The sequence below is a fragment of the Eschrichtius robustus genome, chromosome 16 (genome assembly GCF_028021215.1).
Source record: "Eschrichtius robustus isolate mEscRob2 chromosome 16, mEscRob2.pri, whole genome shotgun sequence".
In the NCBI taxonomy this organism is placed as follows: domain Eukaryota; kingdom Metazoa; phylum Chordata; class Mammalia; order Artiodactyla; family Eschrichtiidae; genus Eschrichtius; species Eschrichtius robustus.
The window spans coordinates 55,008,169-55,034,821 of NC_090839.1; the positions used below are offsets into that span (position 1 = coordinate 55,008,169).

Here is a 26,653-nt window from a genome sequence, read left to right on the forward strand (position 1 = left end):
ACGTCGGGCTGCCTGCTTGGCTGCGGCGGCCGCGGTGCTGAGCGACGCGCGGACTCGGCGCTGACGGGCGGCGGACCTGACCTGCGGTCGGTGAGTGTCCACGGCCAGTGAGTGTCCGCGGCCGGTGAGTGTCCATGCGCTGCCGCACCTCCCTCGGGGCTCCTCCGCGGGCCTGGCCCGCCCGGGCCCTCGGGAGCTGGGCTCGGTCGGCCACGGCCCGCTGCGCCCCAGCGCCCGCTTGAGGGAGCCCTGGCGGGCCCTGGGCGGGGGGCGGCCCGGAGGGGACGAGCGGGGGGACCCCGCTTCCTAGACGGCGTTTCACAGGCCCGGGGAGGCCTAAGCCGCGGGTTCGCGTAGTTGTGCCCCGGGGGAGGTGACTCCCTGGTCGCCGCGGGCGGACTTGGCGTTCCCGCGGGGCCTGCAGCCTCTGGCCGACCAGCCTGCACGTCTGTCCACCTTGGGCCGGCGAGGACCCAGACCTGGCCTGGCGGCGGAGAGCCGTGCCCAGGCTGTTGGCGTGGGCCGGGGCTCTGCCCTTCCTGCTCTTGACTCACCTCGGTCCGTAGGGTCCTTTGAGTCACTGTCTTGATTTCCGGAGTGACCCGCGGCCGCCAGATTGCGAGGGACCAACGTCAGGGGCAACCGGTTAGTCTGGCAGGGAGTCTACCTGTCACCTCATAAGCGCAGTGCCCTAGGTGTATTAATTGTCCCGTAAAAGCTGCCAGGACCGCCTTGCACAGTCTTTGCACAAGGCCTGTGTCATGTCATTTAAGTGACTTCTGATGAACCGGTTGCTGTGGCCTGTGGCTGTTCATCCTTATTGTCTTGTATTCATGGCTCTGTGAACCACACAAAGCGGAGCATGACTGAAAAAATATAAACATCCTATGGTGCTCTACAATTCAGGAAGCCCTCTCACTCTCAGCCCCTAACAAAACCCTGTGAGTTGATAGTTCTCCCACAGGTGAAATGGGTTTAATGATGAATCTCAAGTTAAGAGATTTAACCTGCATCCCACAATCAAGAAGATGGCACAGGTGGTCTTGTTCCTGGTGGTCTGCTCCCAGATCCCATGCTCTTTCCTAAACAGAGCCATGGAGATTGGAAATGGATTATGTTATTTAAACTAGACATTTTTCCCTCTCCCCCTAAACTGCCCTCCCAAGTAGAAGGAAACAGGGAGCTTACTGGTTTTATGTATTTGAATTTCTGTTAGGCATTAACCAGGTGTTTTGATTAAAATTTTAACTGCCATATTAAAATTTTTAGGTTTTCTTTTGTGAGGAGGAGGATAAGGAATATAAATGAGTAAATCTGTGCTTTTTAAAAAATTATTATTATTATTTTATATTTATTTATTTATTGGCTGCTTTGGGTCTTCGTTGCTGTGCGCAGGCTTTCTCTAGTTGCGGCGAGCGGGGGCTACTCTTCGTTGTGGTGCGTGGGCTTCTCATTGCGGTGGCTTCTCTTGTTGCGGAGCACGGGCTTTAGGTGTGCGGGCTTCAGTAGTTGTGGAACACGGGTTATAGAGCGCAGGCTCAGTAGTTGTGGCGCACGGGCTTAGTTGCTCCACAGCATGTGGGATCTTCCCGGACCACGGCTCGAACCCGGGTCCCCTGCATTGGCAGGCGGAGTCTTAACCACTGCACCACCAGGGAAGTCCCTAAATCTGTGCTTTATTCATTATGTTTTTTTCAAGAAACATCACAAGACAAGACATCACAAGCTTACCAAGAGCTCACAGTTCAGTTGGGCATTTCAAGTTTACTTGGTGAAATTGGGAAAAGTTTTCAAATACAGTACCTACGCCAAAATACTGGTCGGGGTATGGGAATTCGAGGGAGCTTGGAAACACACTTACTGAGTGACCTCGTCGGACTGGGGATGTGAGGAGGAAAAATCTGTGATTCCCGCATTGTCTGACTTGATTTCCTTTTTTCCTTTGCCTGGGCCAATGAGATGATATGCTGTGAGTCACCAGAGTCAGGAGTATGAGCTACTCCAGAAATGACAATGCCAAGGAGAAGGTGAATTACAGAAAGTAAAGTATTCATTGCCTTTGGCTTACCTTTCCTTGAGTCTGTTGAAAAGCAAAATAGCTGGGGCCTTTGGGCTACCTTGGTTTTTTGGTTTCTTTTTAAAAGCTGACTCTCTTCATAGGATAGTTGGGCTCTGTATCAGGTTTGCACCAAAAACTGAAATATCACTCCTCTAGGAGGAAGATATTTTTGAAAATTGGAATTGTATATTTCAGTGTAAAATTCGGAATTTAGTTTGTAACTCCTTGGAGAGAAAGATGAAAAATTTGAACAATACATTACGTCCTTGTATATTATTGGCCATAGTTAACTAAAAAGTTATAAATAGACATTTAATGCAGTCTCTTTTTCTGATACTAGTTAATGGGAGAATTAAGAGATCTGGGTCACATCTCCTTTTGTGTTGAACACAGTGAAGGTTATTTGCTTTTTAACTTAATTTATTATATTTGTTAGGTTTGTTTGTGTAAAAGTATAGGATGAAAGCTCTGCCTTTTATTGTAATCTGAATAGTCTTTCAGGGTATTTTTGCCCTGCTGAGAAGCAGTGCCATTACTGATTAATTCTTGCCAGCAATGAGAGAGAGTGGGGGGGGGCATATCTTTAATTGGAACAGTTAATATAACTGCTTATGCTGGGGTCTTCCTATTTTTTATATGGGAGTTATTTCACTCGGGTGACCACTCGGGTGCTCTGTGATAGTTCACTCCAAGGTTTACTTTTCCCTATTGACTTCATTTATTTACCATAAGATGTCTCCCATTATATTACACATTGTAAAGCCAGCTAATGAAGGCAGCTGGCTTTAAATTCTTTTAAACTTTCTAATAAATCTGACACACAGTACTGAAATACAGCAGCCCATAACTGATGGTCTGTTCTAGCAATGTTACATATGTTTACAGGATATGCAGTTACATTTATTCATAAATCCTTTCTGTGTGACCAGTGTCTTTCCATTAAGAATAACAATGGTTTTGGAGTTCACTATAGATAATTTAGAGGTGCATAGCTATTATAAAGGGAATATATTTACAATCAGCCCATCAGAGGACTGCATCTAAATTGCGATCATGGCTGACTGCAGTGGAGCCAGGAACTCTTTCTGGGTGGTCATATCAACCACATCTGTAGTCAGACCTTACAAGGTAATACTCTAAACCTTAACTAGGCATTTCAAAACAGCAGTTAAATTCATGAGGCTCTTCTCAGTGAGCAGGTTTTAATGTTGCTTTGATGTAATTTTAAAAGGCTTTTAGCAAATGTGCATTTCCCTATGTGATATATTTCTTTTAATCAAATATTTTAATAGTAATCCAAGGGTGTTTAGTCTGCTTTTGGAGTAGGAATTGCATCAGATTGCGTGTCTTCTTGCTGTTCAATGATGTGATGTTGAGGAGGGTTCTTTTTTCAAATGTATGCTTAAGTATCTCTCTCTCTGAAAGTCTACATATACACGAACTTTTTGTTTGCACTTCAAAATGATTGGATTGTTAAGTACAAAATTGAGCTGATTAATCAATTTATAACCATTATTTTCACTCACAAACAACTATTCAACACTAGACAATGTTGTTTTACATGTGCGTATGTGTATCCAAATACATACATATTAATTTATATTAGAAAGAGTGAAAAATAAACAGTTTGTTTCTCCCCAAAAAGGAAGCTGTGGTATATTTTTGATCATGAGAAAAACATTTAAACCCCTTGAGCTGCAGTTTCTGTGTCTGAAAAATGAGGTTAATACTTGATGAGCCTTCAAGTCTTGAGTGCCTTGAATGCTGCTTTTCAATCTAAGACAGGGGTTTCCAAACTTTTCTATTTCACTAAGTTTGGGGTTGGGCCTGAGAACATGTGTTTTTAAAGTTTCCCATGTGATTCTTGTCTGGGGCCTCCTTGTCTAAAGCCCGGGCTGGATGGAAGAGGGAGTAGATTGGTAGGAAGGCAGAGAAGTAAGCGACAGCATACATGAGGAAGGAGACAGCAGAGAGGACAGAAAGGGCGGATTGCTGCACACAGTGACTGCGGTCAGCTTTTCTGCCAGAGGCCCAGCAAGTGGATATTCTTTTCTCTCTACTTAGGGGAAAAATTAATTTTTGTCACACGAATAGATTTGTTTCCTTCCCAGGAATATCGTAAGCCTAATTATTGTCATAGTTCTCAGTAACTTTAAAAGGGCTTTGGGGAAGAATGGCATAAAGAGGCAGGTGTCTAGCACCCCGCCAGCCTGACTTTTTCTCAATACTCCCAGCTTCTTGCCTTTCTCCCAGTGAGCGCTCTCAGTCTTGGAAGCCTCAAGTTTCACTGTCTTGTATTATATTCAATCCCGCAGTTACCTCAGGGCTGTGGGAAGGTGCTAGCATGATTAAAACAATTTGCCATCATGCTTTTAGCTAATCTAGTTGGCTGACCTGCCTCCTCAGTCACTGGGGTGATCGTATTTATTATGCCAAACAGTGGGACCCATAGTCTGAGCATACAGGTATACTGAAGGAGTTGGTGAGACAGGATATTTGAGTCAGAACTGTCCTGGAAAATCTGGAACATAAGGCTCCATCTTTAGCACTGTTGTCTGTACTGCACAGTTAGCATTTATAATATAATACACCTGTTATGTTATTTATTTTTCTAGTTCTCTCTCTCTCTTTCTCAGTTGAAAGCTGCTTGAGGTCCCGAACATCTTAGGCCTCTTTGTAGTCGTAGAGCCCATGAGCATTATAAGTGTTTGTTGATGATAAGATGGCATGTCACATGCCTTCCTTAGTACTGGATCTGCTGTTCTCTCTGGCAAGACCACTAGGAGCTGCTGCAGAGAAGCTGTTGTCACCTGGAACTATTTCCAGGGCAATTTGGAGGAGGGCAGGCAGATGAAGGGGAAGAATCAGTGAGCAAAACTGAGTGTGGGTTGGGAGGGGGGGCTAGGTAGTAGTGTTTGAAGGCAGATGAGAAAAGCAGACGTAATGAAGTGGCATTAAACCTTTACTCCCTTGATTTTCTACAGGAAGGCAAGGGGAGAGTCATGCCTTCTCTTTGCTTAGTAGTAACAGGTATCCCACTAATTAGAAAATAACTTTTAAAACACTCTATTCTGGGGCTTCCTTGGCAGTCCAGTGGTTAAGACTTCGCCTTCCAATGCAGGGGTTGTGGGTTCGATCCCTGGTTGGGGAGCTAAGATTCCACATGCCTTGGGGCCAAAAAACCAAAATATTCAAAAACAAAAACAAATAAACAGAAACACTATTCCTCTGCCACACTTGGGTTTTTGTCAGCCTCAGCAAAATTTCTAAGTGTCTGGGCTCAGTGTCATGTTTGTCTTGTTTTGTAACACTTTTTGTGTTTGCAAAAAGTCTTACTGGCGGACCCAGAAGGAACAAAGCGGGGTGACTGGCTGCTCTAGGTTATGCTTTCTTCCCTTTGCATGTGGCTTTTCCGGGACTTATGCCCAGATTTTAAAGTCAACACATTCAAGTGCAAATGCCTACAGGTAGAAGGACAAAGAAGCTATCTATGTGCCCATTTGGCACATGTCTTGCCTCTATGGTGTGCAGACTATTGGCACTGAGGGGATGTACAAAAACAACAGCAAACCCAGCAGTCCTTGTTCACGGGGGGTTGGCAGTCACCTTGAGGAGGTGCAAAACAGTAAATTCACTTTGTACGGTTTGATTGTTGTTTTGGCACTCAGTATTCTGCGAGGTCAAGAAAGTGAAGAGCTGAGAAGTGGAAAGGATGATAATTTGAATGAAACCCACTGGGTTAGGTAAAAGACAGAGTAGGAAGAGAAAAGAAGGAAGGAGGGGAAACCCCTCTTCAATGAATAAGCATTAAGGGGTTTTACTGAAAACATATTACCCACAAAAGGAATGTCTCTCATAAAGTAACTCGTCTAGAATAGGGATTCTTAAGCTGAATTCTCGGTCCACAGGTGAACTTCAGGGGCCTGTGGTTGCTCTGGAATAGCATAGGCAACATTTTTTAAATATGTAATTGTTCTGGAGAGAGAGTTTGAAGTCTTCATCTGATTTTCAAAGGGATTTGCAACTTCAAAAGGCTAATGATTGTTATATTCTGACGAATACCCTTGCTACCCATCTTCAGAAGTGCACGTCTGTGAATTTGTATCTTCAGATGAGGAGGTATTTCCGTGGAAGATGAGAGACAGAAACCGTAGGATTCCTTTGTAAACAAGCAGCCTTCTACCAAACATCAAGTGTCATGGGACATACTTGAGTGTTCATGCAAAGGACAGCATGTTCCCATGTACACAGTGGTCTAATCTGGTTCCCAGGAGTGGGGCAGCTAAAGTGCCCTTACCTGACTGGTGTGGGTAAGGCTCCAGGTCTGCCCTCAGGGACCTTATAGTCGAGTGCAGCCGATTAGAATGTGTACCTGTCTGTGATACAGAGGTAGAGCCAAGTAGGAGTGTTGGGGAGGGGGTGAGTTGGCACAGAAATCACATGCTTTTGGAAGGTCAGGACGTTTTTCAGAAACTACTAGACTGTTGGAAACAAGGTATGAAAGAGTGGAGGGAGCCCTGGGCAGGTCTGTGAACAGTGGCTAATTCAAGACCAGCTTCCCTCTGCTGCTTTGGACATGCAGACCTAAAAGACTGTCCTAGAGCTGCCGTCACTTAGCACACACGGCGGGAAATGGAAACCGTCTGTTTCAGAGTGAGTGCCCTAGCTGCCCCAGACCACAGCCAGCAAAGCATGCTGAGCTCAGGGCTCCTGAGGGCGGAGGAGGAGCTGAGCTCCCGCCCCCCACCTGCCCTGACTGCTTTAACTGTGGATGCTCCACTGTACTTGCTCCATGTGTTGGCCTTCTGTGTAGGGTTTGGTTTGGGAAAAGGGGTGAGCATACCTCTTAAAGCCCTGGAGCACATGATTCTCTGCCTTTCTTGACATTTGCCCTTGCCATCATGTCTACCTTTTTTCCCCCTAGTTATTCATTCGTTATTGCCTCATCAGGTCCTTAGTCAGCAGTAGATGTTCTGGGCTATTTGAGTTTCCTCTCGATAATGATTAGTGGTGACAGTGATGTTTGATCAGTTCTGGAGACCTCTTGGGAATTACAGGCACCCATTTCATGTATCTTTAATTTATGTATTTTGTGCAGGCTGCCTCATGGAACAGGAAGTTATTTGTTTTACAGTGGCAAAATGCTGTTTGTTTTTTAATTTTCTTTTTGGTAAATTGCGGTCACTGTAGCATTTTGCTTTTCCCCCTTGCAATAATAACCTAATGCCTTGGTGTATTTCCTCCAAAATGTGCTTAAAGACAGGATAAGGGCATGTTAAAAGAAGGTTGACCCCTTCCCTAGACTAACGAACATGAAGAGAATGCTGCTGTGAAATCCCTTCTCTAAAGCCAACTGGGGGAATAAAGGGTTTTCACAGAGGTGGACAGCAGGAAGAGTTGGTGGTTTGTGCATGCATGGGGTGGAGGAGTGCTGGTAAGCGTTTGTTACCTGGACTGTTAAAATTTTGCCTATCCATTTATTTATTTATTTATTTATTGATTGATTGATTGATTGATTGATTGATTGATTGATTGATTTATGCATGCATGCATGCATGCATGCCGCACTGCGCAGCATGTGGGATCTTAGTTTCCTGACCAGGGATCAAACCCGCACCCCCTGCGGTGGAAGTGCAGAGTCTTAACCACTGGACCACCAGGGAAGTCCCGCCTATCCACTTCTTTAAAAAAAAAAAAAAAAGGTAAGGTAGTATTCTGCTCTTAATCAGGCTTTCAAAGTCCTTAAAATCTAAAAGGTGTGTGGTCAATAGCTGTATCTGTAGAATGTCAGGAAGCCAGTTTAAAACCAATGCAGTGCAACATTTCTCTTTCAGTGAGCTATTTGAGCACAGAGCATCATGTGCTTGGTCCCCTACAAGGCCCGTGTCACCCCCCACCCTCCATCAGTAGAAATTTCTGCAGTAAAAATGCTGTTCAAAGATGCTTACTCACTAGCTAGCCATTTTTCTTATTTCTGGGATTCACTTTTAAATGTTCTCTTTGTCATCTGCTCTTTGAGAATACCTTGATTTTGAGAATACCTTACATTCTGGAAATTGTCTATTCACTCAGCAAACCCTGATTAGGTAGGTACCCTGTGTTGGGCAGTAGGAGACAAAGATAAATGAGCCATAATCTGGAAAAAAGACGTGTACAAATAAATACTGTAACAGAATACAAGTGCTGTAATAGATCATGAAAGGCTTACTTAGGTAGCTCTTAATGTAACAGCATGCCTCCAAGATCATCCAGCTCATTGTTATCTAGACCTTATTTTTAGAAGCAGTACAACTCCATTTTCAGAGGAATAGGGGAGCTGCTCTGTCTGAAATGGGTGGGGGAAGCCCACAGTCTTTCCTGCTCTGCCTCCTGTTAAATACCATCTTCCCTGCAGCTCACTGAGAAGTGCCTCTTATTTTATAAATGAGGATGTTGGAGTTCCAGGGCAGTTGTGTAATACAGCTAGCTAGCGCAGACCTGGTAGTAGAGCTTAGTTCTCATTCTTAGCCTACTTGTCAGTCAGACACCAGACTGATAAATAATAATTAGATTTTCTCCCAGTTTTATGTTCTATTCCTCCAAGAAGTCAGTGAGCACATTTCTATCAGGGCTTCACCTCTGCCTGGCTTTGTTACTGAGCCTGCTTTATAGGTTTTGCCTCCTAGCGATCTAAATACAAATCAGTCCTATTCCCAGGAAGGTACTGTGACCCTTTTCATTGTCATCTGTGGGCAGTGCCAAGTTGCCCCACCTACAACCTCTTCTGTTTTCTGGTGGAAATTCAGTTTTCCCAGAAATCTCTGTAAAGGATATTTCATGAAGGTGTGATGGATGGTGTGAAGCTTAGCGTGAAAACAAAGCTCTTCTTGTCTCTGTAAACTGATGAAGGGATGAGAGGTTCGAGCAGGGTTTTCAGCCTTGGTGCTGTTGACGCTTTGGGCTGGATAATTATTGTTGTTATTGGTGTGTGTGTGTGTACGCACATTTGTGCTTTCTGTGGGATGTTGAGCAGCATCAGACCCACCTCAGACCCACTGGATGCCGGTAGCACAGCCCATCCTCCAGTTGTGACAACCAAACATGTCTCCAGGCATGGCCAAATGTCCCTTGAGGGATAAAACGGCCCGCATCTGAGAACCGCTGGGTTAGGGATTGATTGGCAAGAGACCTAAATGGAAATCAGAATATTCAAGTACATTTTTCATTTACCTAAACTTTTATTTACAGTGATGAGCTGCTCTGAAGAAACAAAACAGTAACATGTCCCGTCCCCGAGCCTGACCCTCTGTGGCATGGAGGGGCTTCACGTAACTCATGTTCAGAGCCTCCTTAAAAGAGCTGAACTCTGGTGATTATCTTCCTTTAGGTCCTTTGCAAAATTTATTTTGCTAGAAATTCCAAGGTTTTTCTGTTCCTTTCTTGGTATCTAGTGTTATCAGAATGAAAACAGAGGTTCTTTACAGTGAGCATTCAGCTCAGTCTGTGACCCCAGTATAGATTTGATGCTACCTGTAGGGCCTTTCATAGAGACAGGGGTTTTTCCATTTCTTAACTAAAAGTATACAGGAACATTTGTTAACTTTAAGTGACACTTTATTTAGTTTATTAATCAACATCATACTATATGGCAGTTTTATAAGTAAATTATCTCATTTAATTTTTATACCTACGTTGCAGAGTTGTTATTACTATCCTTACAGATGAAGAAACTGAGACTCAGAGAGATAGCTGGTCCAGGGCCACCCAGCAGGTGTGCAGCAGAACCAGGGTTTTCTCTCTGTCCTGCCTGACTAGAGCCTGTGCCTCGACCACAGCCCTATGCTGCCTCTCAGCCTGTGTGTGGCAGTGGATTCTCTCTTGGCTGGGCTTAGTTCAGGTCAGGTTTGTTGGGCGCCTACCGTAGGCCGGCTCTAGAGATCATCATGCAATTCAGTCATTGCCTCAACTCCTTTGGTGTCCTGTCAGCACATTAGCATTGTGCTGTGCAGATAGGACTTCTGTGCGTATGGCTGCTGTTAGACTTGTTGAGCCCATCTTCTAGAAACTTTGAGATGGAGGGATTTGGCCTGCATGTCATAGGATGTATACCGAAATACAAATACTTATATTTGTATCTAAGTTAATAGTCACGTTTATACATATGCTGAGTTACTGCCAGTGACTACTGCATGGGGAGGCTGTGTCCTGGGCACTTCGTCCTGGTGAGGAAACTAATGCACATGGCTGTGGAAATTTCACGGACAGACCAGGTAGAGTAATGTGTGATGATCTGTTATCTCTTACCTTGGATCCAAGAAGGCTTCAAGGAAGAGCTAGAGTATCTAGAAAAAGAGTTTGAGGGCATTTTGCTAAGTAATCACTGTGCCACCTTGATTTTTCTGCCTTTCAAGTATGGTTTTGAGGGGTGTTGCAAGTAAATTGTTACTAACAGTGAAATTTGTGAATATTTTGTTGTTCAAAATATAAGTTTTATTGAGTTAAAGATTATCCTTATAAGTCAGCTCTCCTTCTGGATGCTTTTTAGAGTGGAAGAGAGGGCTGCTGTTACAACTAACTGCTGATAACTTCACATCACCTACAGTATATTTTTTCTACCCCCTAGTTCCTGGCTACTCCTAGGGGACATTTTCATCCATGTACAAATAGGCCAGATATACTGAGGGAGGAAAACAGTTGCGCACCCCCATTCCTAGGAGCTGTTGCCTCATTTATTAGTACAGGGAACCAGAGAGTCGAGTGGCAGCAGGCTGCCTGCTCTGTGCTCCTGACCGCTCCTCCAGTGGAGGCAGGGCCTGCTGGGAACGCTGGGAAAGCCGAGCCTCTTACTCTAAGCAAGTCCAGTAGCTATTGCTGCTGGTCCCCTGCCACCATAGACGCAAGCCTGTGAGGACAGCGCCAGCCTCTTGGAGTTGCCAGTTCTTGGTCAGGGCTTGTTTCCTTGCCACCACTTCACCCACCCCTTCCCCTGCTGCCGGAATCTAGGCAGTCGTGAAAAAGCCTGAGAATGATACCTAACTCTGTAGGCCTGTGGAAATATGTTAAGATCCCAAACAGGTCCACAGTGAGACAGAGGAGCCACCTCATTAGATTGACCAATGCCTTGGCCTATGGAGTTGCTAATCTTATAAGAAGTTTATGTTGATGTACTTCCTATCCATCACACTACTGTTTCAAAGGCAGATGTATTTTCAGTAGACAGAAAGATAGGACTGAATAGGTCTTAGACACTTAACACAGGGAGGACACGCTTTCAGATTCTTAAAACCAGGTCTTCTATTTCTCTGTAGTTACTATGGTAATAGGTACTATAGAAATGTGCAGACTCTACTGTGACTTCCTCTTGGCGTTGGGATGCCCCAGGGCCTCTGGCTTCATCGTCCACCAAGACCTGGCAGATCCGGCTGCTTCCTTCCAGGTACTGAGTGGTGGCGGGGGTGGGGGGATGGAGTGGGCACCATCCTCCCCCTTGGGACCAACCATCTCCAGCCTTGGCCTGCCGTGTTACTCAACAAAAGCAGGGCTCGCCAGGGGACAGCCTTCTCGGGTTGCCCTGTATTCTGAGTGAACCAAGATGAGAGTTGTGGGGATGGGCAGCAGCAGCTTCTGAATCTTCAAATGGGAGCCTGAGCATTTACTTCTCAGAAATCATAGGACTGAGCTCACTTTTCATACTAAAAAAACAAATGGCACTCAGTGGTTTAGCAAACCCCTCCACTGTGAGCGTAAATGCAGTGTAATATAACCTCAGTTTCCATGTTGCTAGTAGTCTGTCGTGACAGCCTACTAATTTCACGTTCATGTACCACTGAGGGTTAGCTGGGGACACAGGAGGAATCACCTTGCATTCAGAAGGACTCAGGTTTGGTCCCAGCTCCACTGTTTACTCTGAGTGACCTTGGCCATATTACTTAATTCTCTTGATCTTAGTTCCTTCATAGTCATGGGATTCTGCTCGAAAGTGACTTAGTCTGGTGTGTCCACATCTGTTAGACTTTAGTCTGGTGCTCTTCCTCTGCACCACCCTCTCTTGGGTGAACTTGAGGGCCTTTGGTCCCTGCAAGGATGCTGCTTAGGTTCTGTCGATCCTTTTTGTACAGAGGAAATTACCTGGGAGCCCATAGCACTTCTAGGTTTTCCAAAATGGAAATTCAGCAGAAGCATCCTAATCATCCACTCTCTCCCTCAACTCCCAAATGCTATTTGTAGTCATCATTTATGAGAGAAGCTGAAGTCACAGGTGACAGTTGTTACACCTGAGTGAAAGGAAATGTGGCTGACCACTTAACCCACAGAACACGTGCTTTCAAGATTGTTCCAAAGTTGGAATGATTTTTGCTTGATGGGGATGACCCACCAGCATTTACTCTGTTACAACCAGCCCTGTAGATGTCTGGTGCCTAGGCTTTGTTCTTATAAAATCCCAGCCTAACCATTTTAGAAGTCAGTCAGTACTTCAGCCCCCACCCCTCCAGGTCCTTCTCATGGGACTGAAGAGTCTTGTCTTCTCAGCCCTGAGACCCAGTGGCACTCAGGGAACAGGGCAGGTCTTGTATTTATTTCATTTGTAGTAGGAAGTGGCGTCTTTGGTGCCAGCAGCAGTAGATTTCTGGCCTCTTCTCTGCTCTTTTCAGTGTTTCAGGTTTCGTCCCAGTGTCTGCTTTTGAATTCTTGCTCAGCTGTATTAGAATGTGCTAGAGATGAGCCCACCCCTCCACAGTGAAAAAAGCCTGCCAGAGAAGTCTTGGACTTTCTGAATCACGCCAGTTTTTGAGGTTACTAAGAGGCTAGTGCCCTTAGTTGCTTTCTGGTTGCTTGTTGCCCAAATGTGCAGGTGTGTGTTGAGTAAATCTGACGCAAGAGCTTTGTGTCCCTGGACTCCCCACTTTTCCAGGATTCTTTGTCTGAACTTGCTCTTTGTCAAGAGGTTAATAGTCATCCATTCAATGAACTGTGGGATTGAATTCACCCAGTGATCAAAATGAAATGGGTGAAGCGTGTGTGTAAGATTTCCTGAGGTGTGGCTGCACCAGAGTTCAGAGACCTCAGGTCATTTATTCTACAAACTCAGAAGGTATTGATCTAGATGATGTGGTTTCCTCAGGGTTTTGAGAGGCCTCTCTTATCACTGCTTTGTAGGGTTAGAGCCGAGTCAACCCTGTGCACCGCTACCAACCTCCAGCTTAGCTAGCATCGGGCAGCATCTGCAGTGTGGATTTTCTAGCTTCAGTGGTCACAGGTCTCACCTCAGAAAGAGCAGGAATTCCCATTTCCTGACACTGTCAGAGGATGAGGGTGGAGTCAGAAGTCCTCAGGTGTGACCTGCCCAGAATTACCCATGGATTCACCAAATTTCACATTCTTCCTCAGTGTTTCAGAATCACCCAGCTGCCCATTTTCGCCCACAACTTTCTCAAGAGATCATCAGCATTTGAGCAGCGTTGAGTTTCATGAAGCACTTGTGCACACATTAGCTCATTTGGTCCTCACAGCACACTCGAGAATGTGGAGCAAAGAGAGTTTTGTTACCCAGTTTTATGGATGATGAAACTCAGCCTTCAGAAGGTTATGACTTACCTATAGCCATGGAGCTACTAAGCATTGGAACTCCAACCCAGATCTTTCTAACTCTAAAGACCATACCCTTTGTGCAGGGCCCAGCTACCTTTCCATTCCCGAAGGTGAGCTGGATCTAGAGCAATAATCAACAGTTAGTGGGAGCCCAAAAGTGTTCCCTGTAAACTGACAGGTCCACTGAGCTCCCCCCTCCCCTGCATCATTCCAGCCCTCCCTGAGGTCTGGGAGCAGCGCAGGGACTGTCAAGGCTATTTGCTACAGAAAACAGGTTGCACCTCCTCTTCACATCCATGTGCCAGCTGGGGTGCAAAACTGGCCCTTGGTGCAGGGTTTACGCTTATAGATACTGGATTTTAAACAGTGCTAAGGAGAGCAAGTTTATTTCCACGTTGCATCCGGGAACAGGGCTTCTTCCCCCTGTTGAGAATTTCCTGGTGTCCTAGCATCTGAAAAAAGCTCACCAGGAGTGTCTCCTAGGGTAGACCAGCTAGTAAACAGTTCTGAGTTCATTCTCAATTCCTTTTGTAACATTAACATTTGTTATAAAGTGGTTTCATAGTCATTATCCTATTTGATCCTAGTAATAGTCTTTTATTGAATGCTGGGCAGATATTCATTGCATTTTACAGGTGAAAAATGGAGAAAGCTGGAGAGATTTGGAGGCTCTGAAGAGATGCACCTTCCTGCCCCCTGGCTTCCTCCCTCCTGCTCCCTCTCCCTCCACAGTAGCCCTAGCATTGTTTGTTCCCCAGATCATATATAGGGTTAGAAGTAGGATGTTAGAATTTACTCTTTTTGTGTAGACAGATATTCAGAAAAGAACTTGCATGATGGGTAAACAACCCATTTCTTTTTTTTTTTTTAACATCTTTATTGGAAAAAATATGGAATGCTTCACAAATTTGCGTGTCATCCTTGCGCAGGGGCCATGCTAATCTTTTCTGTATCGTTCCAATTTTAGTGTATGTGCTGCCGAAGCAAGCACAACAACCCATTTCTTTGTATCTGCTGAGGCTTGCCTGATAGGAGTGTGTGGCACCATTAAGAATTGACTTGGCCTGATTATGGGATTGTTCAACAGAAACAGGTATTCTCAAAGGTGAAAAGGGGATGTAGAGAAGGAACAAATCCTATAGTCCAGGAAAGGGGGTGTCTTGGACTCTTGTATTCTGTGTTTATCATCTGAAAACATTTGTGGTGCACATATTGTACATGGTTTCTGTGAGAGGTGATGCATCGTTTTTAACTATGACCCTCCTGAATGTCACAATATGTGGGTGGGGTGAGATCATAGACAAAGATGTATACAGTTGAAAGGTATTAGTTCAGCCAGAAGAGTGGAAAACACACAAACACATCTCCATGGGCTCTGGGAAGAAAGCTGTACCAATGACCAGAGGCACCTTGAGACAGAAGAAACCAGAGGCCTCATTACCAGCAGTACTGGCTAAGAAAAGGAGTCAGAGCTTGCTGAGGCGCCTGCCCTCACAGGCCGGCGGGTGAGGAGCAGCCTTGCTGGGCAAGGGGAGAGAGGACGCGGGACTGGGCCTGTGTGGTGCTGTCAGAGGGGCCAGGGAGTCAGTGTCCACCTCTGATGTGGGGAGAGCAGCCCCGGGCGGGGACTACGGGGGAGACCCTGGGCTGCTGCAGCCCTGGGAGAGGACTCTGTGGGAGCAGCAGAAAAAGCACAACACTGGCCCCTAAACGAAGGCGACAACCCAGCTGGGCCCTGTGAGGTGAGAATGGCCTTGGCCAGCTCAGAGGCATGGGAATTATAAACAAGTCATTAGTTAGAAAAAAACCAGACCACCAGAAAGAGGGGTGGAGGTGGGGAGAAGGAGGGAAGGAGGGAGGGAAGGAGTCAGATTTGAAGGAAAATAAAACTAGATTTCATACCATTTAGTTCAGAAACGTAGTACCCAACTAAATTTTTTATTATTTTACTTGGTGTTTTAGAATTTAATCCATATTTTATTGTCACCCCTCACCCGCCCCCTTCATTTAGCTCGCTTTGTCAGTAGGCATTTCATTCATGCATTGGCAACAATTACAGCTCAGGATGGAGACTCCTCAGGGTGCTGTGCTGTACATGATTTGGAACATGGTATTGGACTCTGAGAAATTCAGAGTATGAGGGAGTCTTGATCTGTCTTGTAGGATGCTTCTAGTTTAATGGGGTGGGAAACAGGCTGATGGCACTTGTGGAAGCTGAAGAATAATCACCTCTTATAAATGTGACGCCACTTCTAGACCGGACTGAACTCTGAGCCGCCAGCAGCCTTCTAGGAGGCAGGCAGGGACTTCTGGTGCCCAGTAGGAAGCCATTCGGTAGGGAGGGAGCAGCCGCTCACCTTCCCTCTGGCTGCTTCCTCCTCTGTGTATGTGGGAAAACAACACTAGCTCATGTTGTGGGCATCCCATGAGTTGCGGTAGCTGATAGCTGGTCACTGTCAATTCCAGTCAGGCAGGAGGACTGTTCTAATTTCAGGGAGCTGGTCGCCTGCCTTTCCTCCCCCTTCCCCCCTCCTTCCTCTCTAGTTCTGGCCAGGCTCAGCAACCTGCCCCCTTCCCTCAGTTGTGGTTTTCCTGGGCAAAGAAAAAGAATGGGAATGAAAAAAAGAATTGTTACGGATGAAGTCTCCACTGTGTCTTTTGGGATCACCAGGTGGGGAAGGAGTGGTGATTATGTTTCCATCTGGCAGCCGTGTCCCAGGCTGACTGACCTGAGATTTGCTGACGTGAGTCTCTATGGAGGAGGATTTAACGTCTTTGAACATGACTGTTCTTTCAGAAGCCCTAGAGTCTTGAGCCTGTCATTTACCAGGGCAGAGGCTTTGAAATGAGTGTTGTGGATCTGCTGGGCTAGGTCCACAGGAGGGAACATTGGTGATCGGGGCGTTGTTGCCACTTCTCTCAGATCAGGTGTGGGAGTGAAAACCAGTAGTGATCAGGTGAACAGCTAGGAGTACAGGAATTATGGAGTTGTGGAAGTAGATTTTATAAAGAGAGTCACAGTTTTCTGGAAGTAGAAGAGAGAGAGAGGGCAAATCGACCTTTCTAGAATTAGTAAGAGCAAAGTAAAGGGCCCAGGGGACTTCCTGGTGACCACTTGGTACAGTACAGGGTCTTAGCTGGTTTCCTTGGTCCAATTGCTGTCTCTGTCCCTCCCTTCTCCCATGCCTTTCCCTCCCCCCTTTCAAGAGAATTGAGCCACTTTATATGAAAGAAGGAGCCAGTTAGCTAAAAAGTCCAACAAGTAACAAGTATTCATAGTTTTCCAAATTCCCTTCCTGTCACCATCAGTATACTTAGTTGTAGATAGTTGTAGTCAGTGTTTGGGGGCCTTTTTTTAACAAAGAAGTTTATGTAGACTTCTTTATGCAGGGGTAGAGCCCAGTCAACTTGTTGCTGTGGTGCCAGGATTCCATTGTTTACTGTTGTTTGAGTAGCCCTGCCCTGTATTGTTAGGCTGTGTGACTTTTTTCAAACGTCATAGTATGGCTACTTATCATTTTGGTACAGATTACTATTAATACTTCTTGAAGTGTATTTCCCACAGTGGAATATTTTGGGATCTTTCTGTTTTCATTTTTGTTGGGGGGTTGGGGCAGCTTCATGTTGATAACAAGAGGCTGAAGTCTAGAAAGGTTCCACATTTATGATTTGGCCTCTGATTTTCTAGGGATTACAGTGGTTCCTACAAAGAAAAAAGGATTTGAGTGTAGAAGTCAGCCTGACCAAGTTTGGCCACGTAGCTTTTCAGAGAATGAAGTGATTTCTGTTTCTGACGTGCAAGGTGGCTCCTGAATGCTGCACCCCAGGCCACTCCCTTGAGGAACAGTGGCCAGGCCTCAAGAATGGACACAGCTCTCTTCCTGGCACCGAGCCTGTGTGGGTTGAATGTACTAACTGAGCCTTCCTGAGAGTGTTCTCCTTCCCTGCCAGATGGAGTTTTTAGCCTGCGTAAGGACTCAGTATTCTTGCCGCTGGGATGGAATAAGCTGGTATCTGTCCTTCTTTCAAAGCAAAATCCTTAAACCGTGTTTTGAGTTTAGAACCTGTTGAAGTAGTGGACCGCAGAGTGTGCTTTGCTGGCCACAGATGCCTACTGTTGGCGGCACTCATTACACCCACCTTCTTTCTTTTGGATTTGTTGTTCAACAAGTGTTTATGGAGAGCCTGTTATTTTTGGGGCCCTGTAGCTACAGCAGTGAAGCAGACAGCTGTGGCCCTGCCCCTGGGGGCAGAGTCGGGCCTCCTGAGAGCTGGGAGGAGGGAATTAGGGGCTGTTGGGCAGGACCAGGTTGAAGAGGGTGGGCGGAGGGTGTGCCTGAGGGGGGACTGGAACAAATAAAGTGCTGCTGAGAAAAAAAATGCCACGACAGGCACTGGAGGAAAGCTGGCTTTCCCTTCCTCTGTGTTTTTAAGAGAAGCAGAAGCCTTGTTGCTCAAGTGACTACGCCTCCCAGAATGTGCAGTTATCATCAAGTAAAACAGTTAGTGGTCAGATTTAATCACTCATACAGTCACTGCTGTGCAGCATGATGATCAGGTGGAGGAATTTACCTAAGTTACTGCAGTTGGTAACCTAGGCAACCAAATGGCATTTGTTCTTGTCTTTGCCTGATTTTAGTTTTTTCCTGTAAGCAGCATGGGGGCTGCAGTCTTCAGGTGCCTGGGGCGTGTCCTCAGTGTGGCCGTGCACCTGCCTAGAGCCTCTGGGGCCTTTTACTGCAGCCTCTCTCCTCTGGGAAGCCTAGAACTCTCATCTCAGCACCCTCTCCTCTCTGCAGTCTGAGTGCCGAGCAGCTGGGGACAAATTGTGGCTCTCAGGGTCCCTAAGGGAGTGGAGCTCAGATGTTCTTTCTTAAAAGTCTGGGGAATTCCCGGGCGGTCCAGTGGTTAGGGCTCCACACTTTCACTGCTGAGGGCCTGGGTTCCATCCTGGTCGGAGAACTAAGATCCCATAAGATCCCACAAGCCGCGTGGTGTGGCCAAAAAAGAAGTCTGTAAAGTTGGGTCAGTATGAACAAGCTGGGGGAAGCTATGTGGGGCTTATTCCACAGTTGGCAGAGTCTACCTTGACCCCTCAAAGAGGACACATAGCTGGGCAGCCTTTCACCATCTCTGTGGACTGTCCAGTTTCTAGCTTTGTTCATATTGTTGCTTGATCTAGAGGCACTTCCTTTCCCCCACCCCAGATCCCATCTGTTGTTGATGGTCTGCACCATACCGTCACCAGCACTTTGATAGAGGAGAGTGTATCTAATTTGGAGTGAAAAGAAGGTCCCATTTTCTATATTTTGCTATTTCTTTTCTCTCTTCTTTTCAGCTTTATTGAGTTACAATTGACAACAAAATTGTAATTGTTTAAAGTGTGCAACATGATGATTTGGTAGATGCATACATTGTGAAAGGATCCCCACAATTAAGTTAACACATCCATCACCTCACATATTTACCTTTTTTTAAAAAATAAATTTATTTATTTTATTTATTTATTTTTGGCTGTGTTAGGTGTTTGTTGCTGCGCGCGGGCTTTCTCTAGTTGCGGTGAACGGGGGCTACTCTTCGTTGTGGTGTGCGGGCTTCTCATTGTGGTGGCTTCTCTTGTTGCAGAGCACGGGCTCTCGGCGCACGGGCTTCAGTAGTTGTGGCATGCGGGCTCAGTAGTTGTGGCTCGCGGGCTGTAGAGTGCAGGCTCAGTAGTTGTGGCGCATGGGCTTAGTTGCTCCGTGGCATGTGGGATCTTCCCGGACCAGGGCTCGAACCGGTGTCCCCTGCGTTGGCAGGCGGATTCTTAACCACTGCACCACCAGGGAAGCCCCTACCTTTTTTTTAAGTGAGAACACTGAAGATCTATTCTCTTAGCAAATTTCAGTTACGCAGTGCACTATTATCAGCTATAGTCACCATGCTATTCATTAGCTTCTCAGACCTTATTCATATTATAACTGAAAATTTGTACCCTTTTACCAGCCATTACCCATTGCCCCCACTCCCAGGCAACCCCCATTCCACTGTGTTCTATGAACTGAACCTTTTTTTTTTTTTTAAATTGTACATAGAAATGGTACCATGCTTTGTCTGGCTTATTTAACTTTCTGCTATTTTCTAAGTGTTCTTGGGCAAGTACAAACCATTATATCTGATATTTACTGAGTGCTTACCAAGTGGCAGGCACTGTGCTTCCATGTTCTCACTTAATCCTTCCTATCATTAATCCCATTGTATAAATACTAAATCTAAAGGTGAGACAAGGTTCAGAAAGATCCTGCTGAGCAAAACCATGCCTTATAATATCCCCAAAGATAACAAAGAAGATGTTATCTAGAGAAAACTAAGGATATTTAGCAAAATACTAACAGTGGTTGTATCTGTGGGGTGAGATAGAGGTTGTTTTTTACTCTTTATACCTTTCAAGGACCTTTATGCCTTCTTTATACCTTTCAAAGACCATTTCTTATACTTATTTGTTCTCCTTGAACAAAGAAGTACCTATTTCTGGGTAGAGCTCAGTAATGCTCAGTAAGTAGATGCTGCTTGAGGTAGAAAGTTAAGGTCTCTTCTTTTCTTGGCTTGATTTGGCCTGAGTTGGTAGCCCTGGTCTTGCGTTACCTTGTTAGTTGTTGGTGCAGCTGTGCTGCTGTTCATCTGGAAAGTTCCCAGATGGGCTCCCACCCCTTTGCACTGCCAGGGTGGAGGGTGAGCTTGTTGTGTTCTGGGGCCGTATCTCCCTCGCTGACGAAGGCTCAGCCGTGGCAGCAAGCAGCAGGCACCGATTGGCTAACTTATTTCCTTCAGCTGGGCAGAGTCTGGAGTGGGCTGGGGACAGTTTGCTTGCGTGGTGACTCAGTGTAGCTGATGCAGGTTGTCAGGGGCCTTTCAAGCAGCTCTGCTTTAAAGCAGAGCTGCTCTGAATGGCCTGGCTCGACATTCCACTTTGTGTGCTTCTCTGCTTCTCTCTGCACAGGGCCACCTGCCTTTAATAGGTAGGCTGGGCTGGCTCAGATGAGCTTGCTGCCGCACTGAGAGCTGCTGCATTGCTCTTTTTTTTAAAATGATGTTTTCTTTGTTATTTTATGTTTTGGATAACTTTTAAGTTTGCTATAATTTCAGAAATACAGAAAAGTTGTAAGAATAGTACATAGAACTCTTGTGTATGTTTTATCCAGATTTACCATCAGCATTTTGCCTCATGTGCTTTACTTGTGTGTCCTCCCCCCTCCATGTACGTGCCTGTACACACACACACGCGCACGCACGCGTGCTCTTTTTCTCTGTCTCTGAACCATTTGACAATAAGTTGCAGGTGGTACGCCCTGTTACTTGTGAATACCTCAGTATGTGTTTCCTAAAACAAGGACATTCTCTTAACTAACCACAGTGCAATTAAAAAAAACAGCAAGTTCAGCATCAATACAATGCTATCACCACTGTCCATATTTTGTCCATATGCAGATACAGTCCCAGTAACGGCAAAGCTTTATTTTTAACGAAAACATTCCTGAGGCACGTGGGTGACTCCTTGCTTATGTTGCTCAGGGGAGAGCAGAACCAGCAGGTGTTTGGGGGACGTGACTGTCGTGGGCGCCGCATCACCTGCTCCTCATGTCTCTGCAGGACCAGAGTAGTGAGAGCAGGAAGAACCACACTTGGCAACGATGTCAGCGGAACTGGAGACCTCAGAGGGGGTGGATGAGCCAGAGAAAAAGAGCTCTGGGGCCCCAGAAAAAGAAAACCATACCAGGTGAGCGATGGGGGCTGGCCATGTTGAGTCAGGTGGGCCCAGGGCCTGCCATGCCCAGCACACCTGGCTTCAGGTGCTGGAGGCACCAGGTGTGGTCAGGGTCATGCTGCTGTGGTCCCCGGACACCAGGCTGGCACTGCAGAGACAGCATATGGCACCCTGGGCTGCTCAGCGCTCTGCCTGCTCCTTCTCACCGTCATCTCCATCATACGAGGAGGCAGGACGGGCACTGCTAGGAATGCTGAATAGTGGAACTTGATGGTATTCCTGGTCCTTTTTTCTTCTTAAAATTCTAAGCGTTTTGTCATCTGGGGTGAGAAAGGGTAATCAGAGGCAAAGCTGGCACCTTTTCCAGTGTCTCCCACCCCCTCGAATGTGGGAGCAACTCTAACTTCAGGGCTTTCCTTTCTGGGGAGGACCAGTTCATCACTCAAAGCCTCTAGTTACCTGGGCCTGTTCTTCATTGTTTTTAGCCTCTCCTTGTAGCCCTGTCATTGGCAAAGTTGTTTTTTTTTTTTCTGAATATTTATTTATCAAAGTATGGTTGATGTATAATATTATATAAGTTACAGGTGTACAGTATAGTGATTCACAATTTTTAAAGGTTATACTCCATTTATAGTTATTACAAAATATTGGCTATATTTCCTGAGTTGTACAATACATCCTTGTAGCTTATTTTATACATAGTAGTTTATACCTCTTAGTCCCCTACCCTTATATTGCCCTCCCCCTTTCCATCTCCCCACTGGTAACCACTAGCTTGTTCTCTATATCTGTGAGTCTTCTTTTTTGTTATATTCACTAATTGTATTTTTTAGATTCCACATGTAAGTGGAATTTAGTATTTGTCTTTCTCTGATTTCACTTAGCATAATGCCCTCCAAGTCCATCCATGTTGCTACAAAAGGCGTTATTTCATTATTTTTTGTGGCTAAGTAATATTCCATTCCATATATGTGTATGTGTGTGTGTGTGTATATCTATCTATCTATCTATGTATATATCTCACGTTCTTTTTTTTTAATTGGAGTATAGTTGCTTTACAATGTTGTGTTTCTGCTGTACAGCAAAGTGAATCAGTTATACATATACATATATCCACTCATTTTTAGATTTCCTTCCCATTTAGGTCACCACAGAGCAGTGAGTAGAGTTCCAGCAAAGTTCTTTTTTTATATCTTGAAATAATTGCTAATAATAAATATTGTCAGCACATGAGTGATATGAGCCAGTCTCCTAAAGAAGCCAACAGAGGCTGGGCTTCGAGAGGTCAAGTTTTTCTCGCTCTAGTAGATGATTGTGTGGACTCACGTGAGCCCCCACCCAGCGTGTTCTCCACCTTGTCTGGTACTGGCTACTGGCATCTGTCAGCACCACTCCATCCGGCATAATTTTGTTAAGCAGCACAAACCTAGGTCCTGGCTCTAACCTCCCCGGCCTTGATTTCATTTGCATCCTCCTACTCCTGGACCCAGCCACATGTAATCCTGAAGACACTGTGGGTCCAAGGTGGGAGGAAAGCAGCAGGGCCACCCCAGGAGATGCACGGTCAGTCCTTCTCAGTGGTGTGGATTCCGGGAGAGACATTCCCAAAGGTTGTCTGTTCCCTGAAGCCAGCACACGCTGTGGTAGGATTAGAGGTGTGTGTTTGTTCGGGCACTAGGGGGCCACAGAAGCAAAGCATCATTCATTTGGGTGGTTCAGAGAGACACAGACACTGTGGAGGAGTAGGTCACAGTCATCCAGAGCGTCTCCCAAGTCCTTGGAGCAGACTCACGTCTGCCTGCCCTGTGCTTCTTGGTAAGAGGCTGGAATCAAGTTTCTGAGCAGCCTGTGCCTCTAGCTCAGCAAGTGGTCAGCCTAGAGCTGGGAAGCGCTAATTCACACACGCATGCTCTCTCCATAGGATGGTGGACCTCTCCGAGCTCCTGAAGGAAGGGACCAAGGAAGCACATGACCGGGCAGAAAACACCCAGTTTGTCAAGGACTTCTTGAAAGGCAACATCAGGAAGGAGCTGTTTAAGGTTTGTGCCCTAGGTCATGGACTGGGTTGGGCTGGGGGCCTTAGTCCCATGAGGAAGCCCCCCTGGAGCCTTTCTCCATACTCCATGCTTTCTCAGCGTCAGGCTGTGGTTTCATGTCTTAAGTGGAATAACATAGTGATGTAAAGGAAGTGATCCAGGTTCCAAAGAATTCACCGTGTCATTCCTTTAAGAAACAAAAGCTTCCTGCGCATGTGAAATAATTCACTGTATAAAAGTAGGCCTTTGGGGAATGGAGGTGGGTGCTACTCGAGCCTTTGTCTACAGCTGCTCAGAAGTGTGGGCAGTGGGCTCGGGAGTTGCCGGCCAAGGTCCCCCTTTCCCATGGTCTCCCCATCGCCCTCGGCAGCTGGCCACCACTGCACTGTACTTCACATACTCGGCACTTGAGGAGGAGATGGACCGGAACAAGGACCACCCAGCCTTTGCCCCCTTGTACTTCCCCACGGAGCTGCACCGGAAGGCGGCGCTGATCAAGGACATGGAGTATTTCTATGGTGAGGACTGGGAGGAGCAGGCGCAGTGCTCCGAGGCCACCCGGAAGTACGTGGAGCGGATCCACTACGTGGGGCAGGATGAACCAGAGCTGCTGGTGGCCCACGCCTACACCCGCTACATGGGGGACCTCTCAGGGGGCCAGGTGCTGAAGAAGGTGGCCCAGCGGGCCCTGAAACTCCCCAGCACAGGGGAAGGGACCCAGTTCTACCTGTTTGAGAATGTGGACAATGCACAGCAGTTCAAGCAGTTCTACCGGGCCAGGATGAACGCCCTGGACCTGAACCTGAAGACCAAAGAGAAGATCGTGGAGGAGGCCAACAAGGCCTTCAAGTACAACATGAAGGTACTGCCAGGGGTCAGGCGGGAAGGGGCCTCTGACCGCGGGGGGCCGCCCTGGGTCTGCCTGAATGGACATCAGTGCACTAGGACAGAGGAGCTGCCCAAATGGGCATCAGTGCGCTAGGACAGAGGAGCTACAGCCTGCCCGAGAGAAAGTCAAGGGACCAAACAGGCCAGAGAGCACGAACCCAGTCATGGCTCTGCCTTGTTTGATAGCCTGTGTGTTGTGTTTTGGGAAGGCGAGGCCCCAGCACATTGAGGGGTTGGGAAGGAGAGAGCCATCTCCCTCCCTCTCACCCCAGGATCCTGGTCTTAAGGAATGGGTTTCCCCTTTTAAGCAAGGATTGCCACGGGAGGTGGTGAAGCGCCAGCCTGACCACAGGCCTGGCAGCCCTCTATTCTGATCTCAGCAGGCCTCTGAGGGCCACTCAGGCTAGGTCAGCCCTGTCAGGGCCTCATTCTCCCATGTTCCTCTTTTTCTGTTGTTTCTTGCTAAAAATACCCAGCAGCTGGAAATAGGGAAGTACCAGTGCTCACACAGTGTCTTGGGGCAGCGCTTTTGCTTTCTCCTCCTATCTGTTCCCTGGTAGTTTCAGTTGTGGGCTGTCAGTCTGGGCAGCACAGGTGCGGCCACACCTCCCAGAGCTCGGTGGCGGGGCACGGACTGGGGCTGCTGCTCTGCACTCCTGAGCAAGCCTCGCCTGCTCCAGCTCCCTCTGTGTCCGGGGGAGAGAGATTTTTCTTTGAAAACAGAGGATACACAGTCCAGTGATGGCCGTCGATCCTCTGCACCTGCAGATATTCAGTGAACTGGACCAGGCTGGCTCCTTGCTGGCCAAAGAGACCCTGGAGGACGGGCTCCCTGTGCACGATGGGAAAGGAGATGTGCGGAAATGCCCCTACTACGCTGCTAAACAAGACAAAGGTAGGTCTCATGTGTCCTGAGCTCCCCCCAGGGTGGTTGTGTCCGTGTCCCCCGCTGATGCCATGTCCCTTATTGGTGCTGCCATGCAGGTGCCCTGGAGGGCAGCAGCTGCCCCTTCCGAACAGTCCTGGCTGTACTGAGCAAGCCCAGCCTCCAGTTCATTCTGGCCGCCAGCGTGGCCCTGGCTGCCGGCCTCTTGGCCTGGTACTACATGTGAAGGACCCACCACCCACGCTGGCACCCTCCTCCTGACCACTGGCCCGCCCTCACCTCCACCCACGACCAAACTACCACCTCAGGTGACTTTTTTTTAATGCTGGGCTTGAGAAAACAAGCAACCAGTAAAAGCCAGATGCTAAAGCCTTTGCCTGTCAGCATCCCATCTGCGGGCCAAATGCTGACCTGGGTGCAGGCCCACCCTCCCTGCAGCCCCCAGGCCATGGCAGCAGGAGCAGCCAGCGCAGCTCAGCGGGCCAGCCTGGGCCTCTGGAACCAGCTCTGCTGCCGGGGCACCCACACCTCTGACCCCAAGGCTCTTTCCCTCTGCTCTCTCGTCGTGTCGGCATTTAGGTGGGTATCTTTCCCCTGCTGGGAGTGGGGTAGCTAGCAAGTTCAGGCTCCCATAGCCCTGGGGTCTGGGGGGCTCCCTAGATGTGGCTGCTCTTCTGCAGGACCTCTCCTGGGGGCGGGGGCCAGGAAGAGGACAGAAGCCAGGCTCGCACCCTGCCTCAGAGGCCCTGGGAGCTCCGTCTTGGGTAGCCAGTCCTCATGCCTCTCAAGCAGAAACCTGAGTGGGGTCTGTTTGCCCGTGGCCTGTCTCCTCTGACCTGTGGAAATGCTACTGCACTCAATAAAATGGACTCTGACAGCTGCCTCCCTCCTTCCTGGTGTGATGTCATCCTTCTCGATGGCCCCTGGCAGCCCCTCACGTGCTCCCAATACTGCTGGTCACGTTCCAGCAGCACACCTCTCCAGGGCGGAGTCACTGTGACCATCTCACAAAGACCCTTAAAGTCCATGTTGTCCCGTGGTTTTCTAATTCTCAGAGTGCTTTGGAGTTTTCCTACTTTTTGAATTTTTTTTTTTAATAACTAAGATAAGAGCATATAATTATATAATAATTCATTGTCTAAAATAGAAATGAAGTATTTATTTTAATAGGAATTTATTACCGGTTTTATATATTGAGGATCTGTGAAAGTTTTACTCAGAAAAGGGTTCAATGGTGGGGACACTTTTTTCAATAACTGACCGAGCCCACTTGCCTTCACAAGTCAGATGAGGGGCAGAGGCAGAGCCGGCCAGAACCTGCGGGCCCAGCTGCCTGCCCACCCCCAGTAGCCTCAACCCCAGTGGCTCTGTCTTGCTTAAGGGAGCGAGGGTACCTCCCTGCAGGGTGGGATGACCCTGAGCTCTAGCTGGGGGTCTCCAGCTTGCAGACCCCGTGGGTGGATGCGTGGTGT

General features: G+C 47.1%; 1 protein-coding gene and 1 non-coding gene across 3 annotated transcripts; one reads left to right on the forward strand and one right to left on the reverse strand.

Annotated features, from left to right (window-relative positions):
- On the forward strand, positions 1–26,073 carry HMOX2 (heme oxygenase 2). 2 transcript variants are annotated; one of them, XM_068524467.1, is made up of 6 exons: positions 1–90; positions 21,257–21,383; positions 23,293–23,410; positions 23,778–24,269; positions 25,064–25,190; positions 25,280–26,073. In XM_068524467.1, the coding sequence occupies exons 2-6, from the start codon at positions 21,298–21,300 to the stop codon at positions 25,405–25,407; spliced, it is 951 nt and encodes a 316-aa protein (XP_068380568.1). In that variant the 5' UTR covers positions 1–90; positions 21,257–21,297; the 3' UTR covers positions 25,408–26,073. The 2 variants fall into 2 exon arrangements, with proteins under 2 accessions (XP_068380568.1, XP_068380567.1); XM_068524466.1 differs by having other exon boundaries at positions 4–124.
- Positions 14,512–14,618, reverse strand: LOC137750809 (U6 spliceosomal RNA). The gene has a single exon (XR_011070593.1). It is a non-coding gene; the product is annotated as a U6 spliceosomal RNA (small nuclear RNA).
- Positions 26,074–26,653: the final 580 nt, after the last annotated feature.

Excerpts from the sequence above, each read along its gene's own strand:
- HMOX2 (XM_068524467.1), top strand. The coding sequence starts at position 21,298 with ATGTCAGCGGAACTGGAGACCTCAGAGGGGGTGGATGAGCCAGAGAAA. Across the intron at positions 21,384-23,292 it reads GAAAAAGAAAACCATACCAG|GATGGTGGACCTCTCCGAGC; the intron begins GTGAGCGATGGG and ends CTCTCTCCATAG. Across the intron at positions 24,270-25,063 it reads CCTTCAAGTACAACATGAAG|ATATTCAGTGAACTGGACCA; the intron begins GTACTGCCAGGG and ends CTGCACCTGCAG.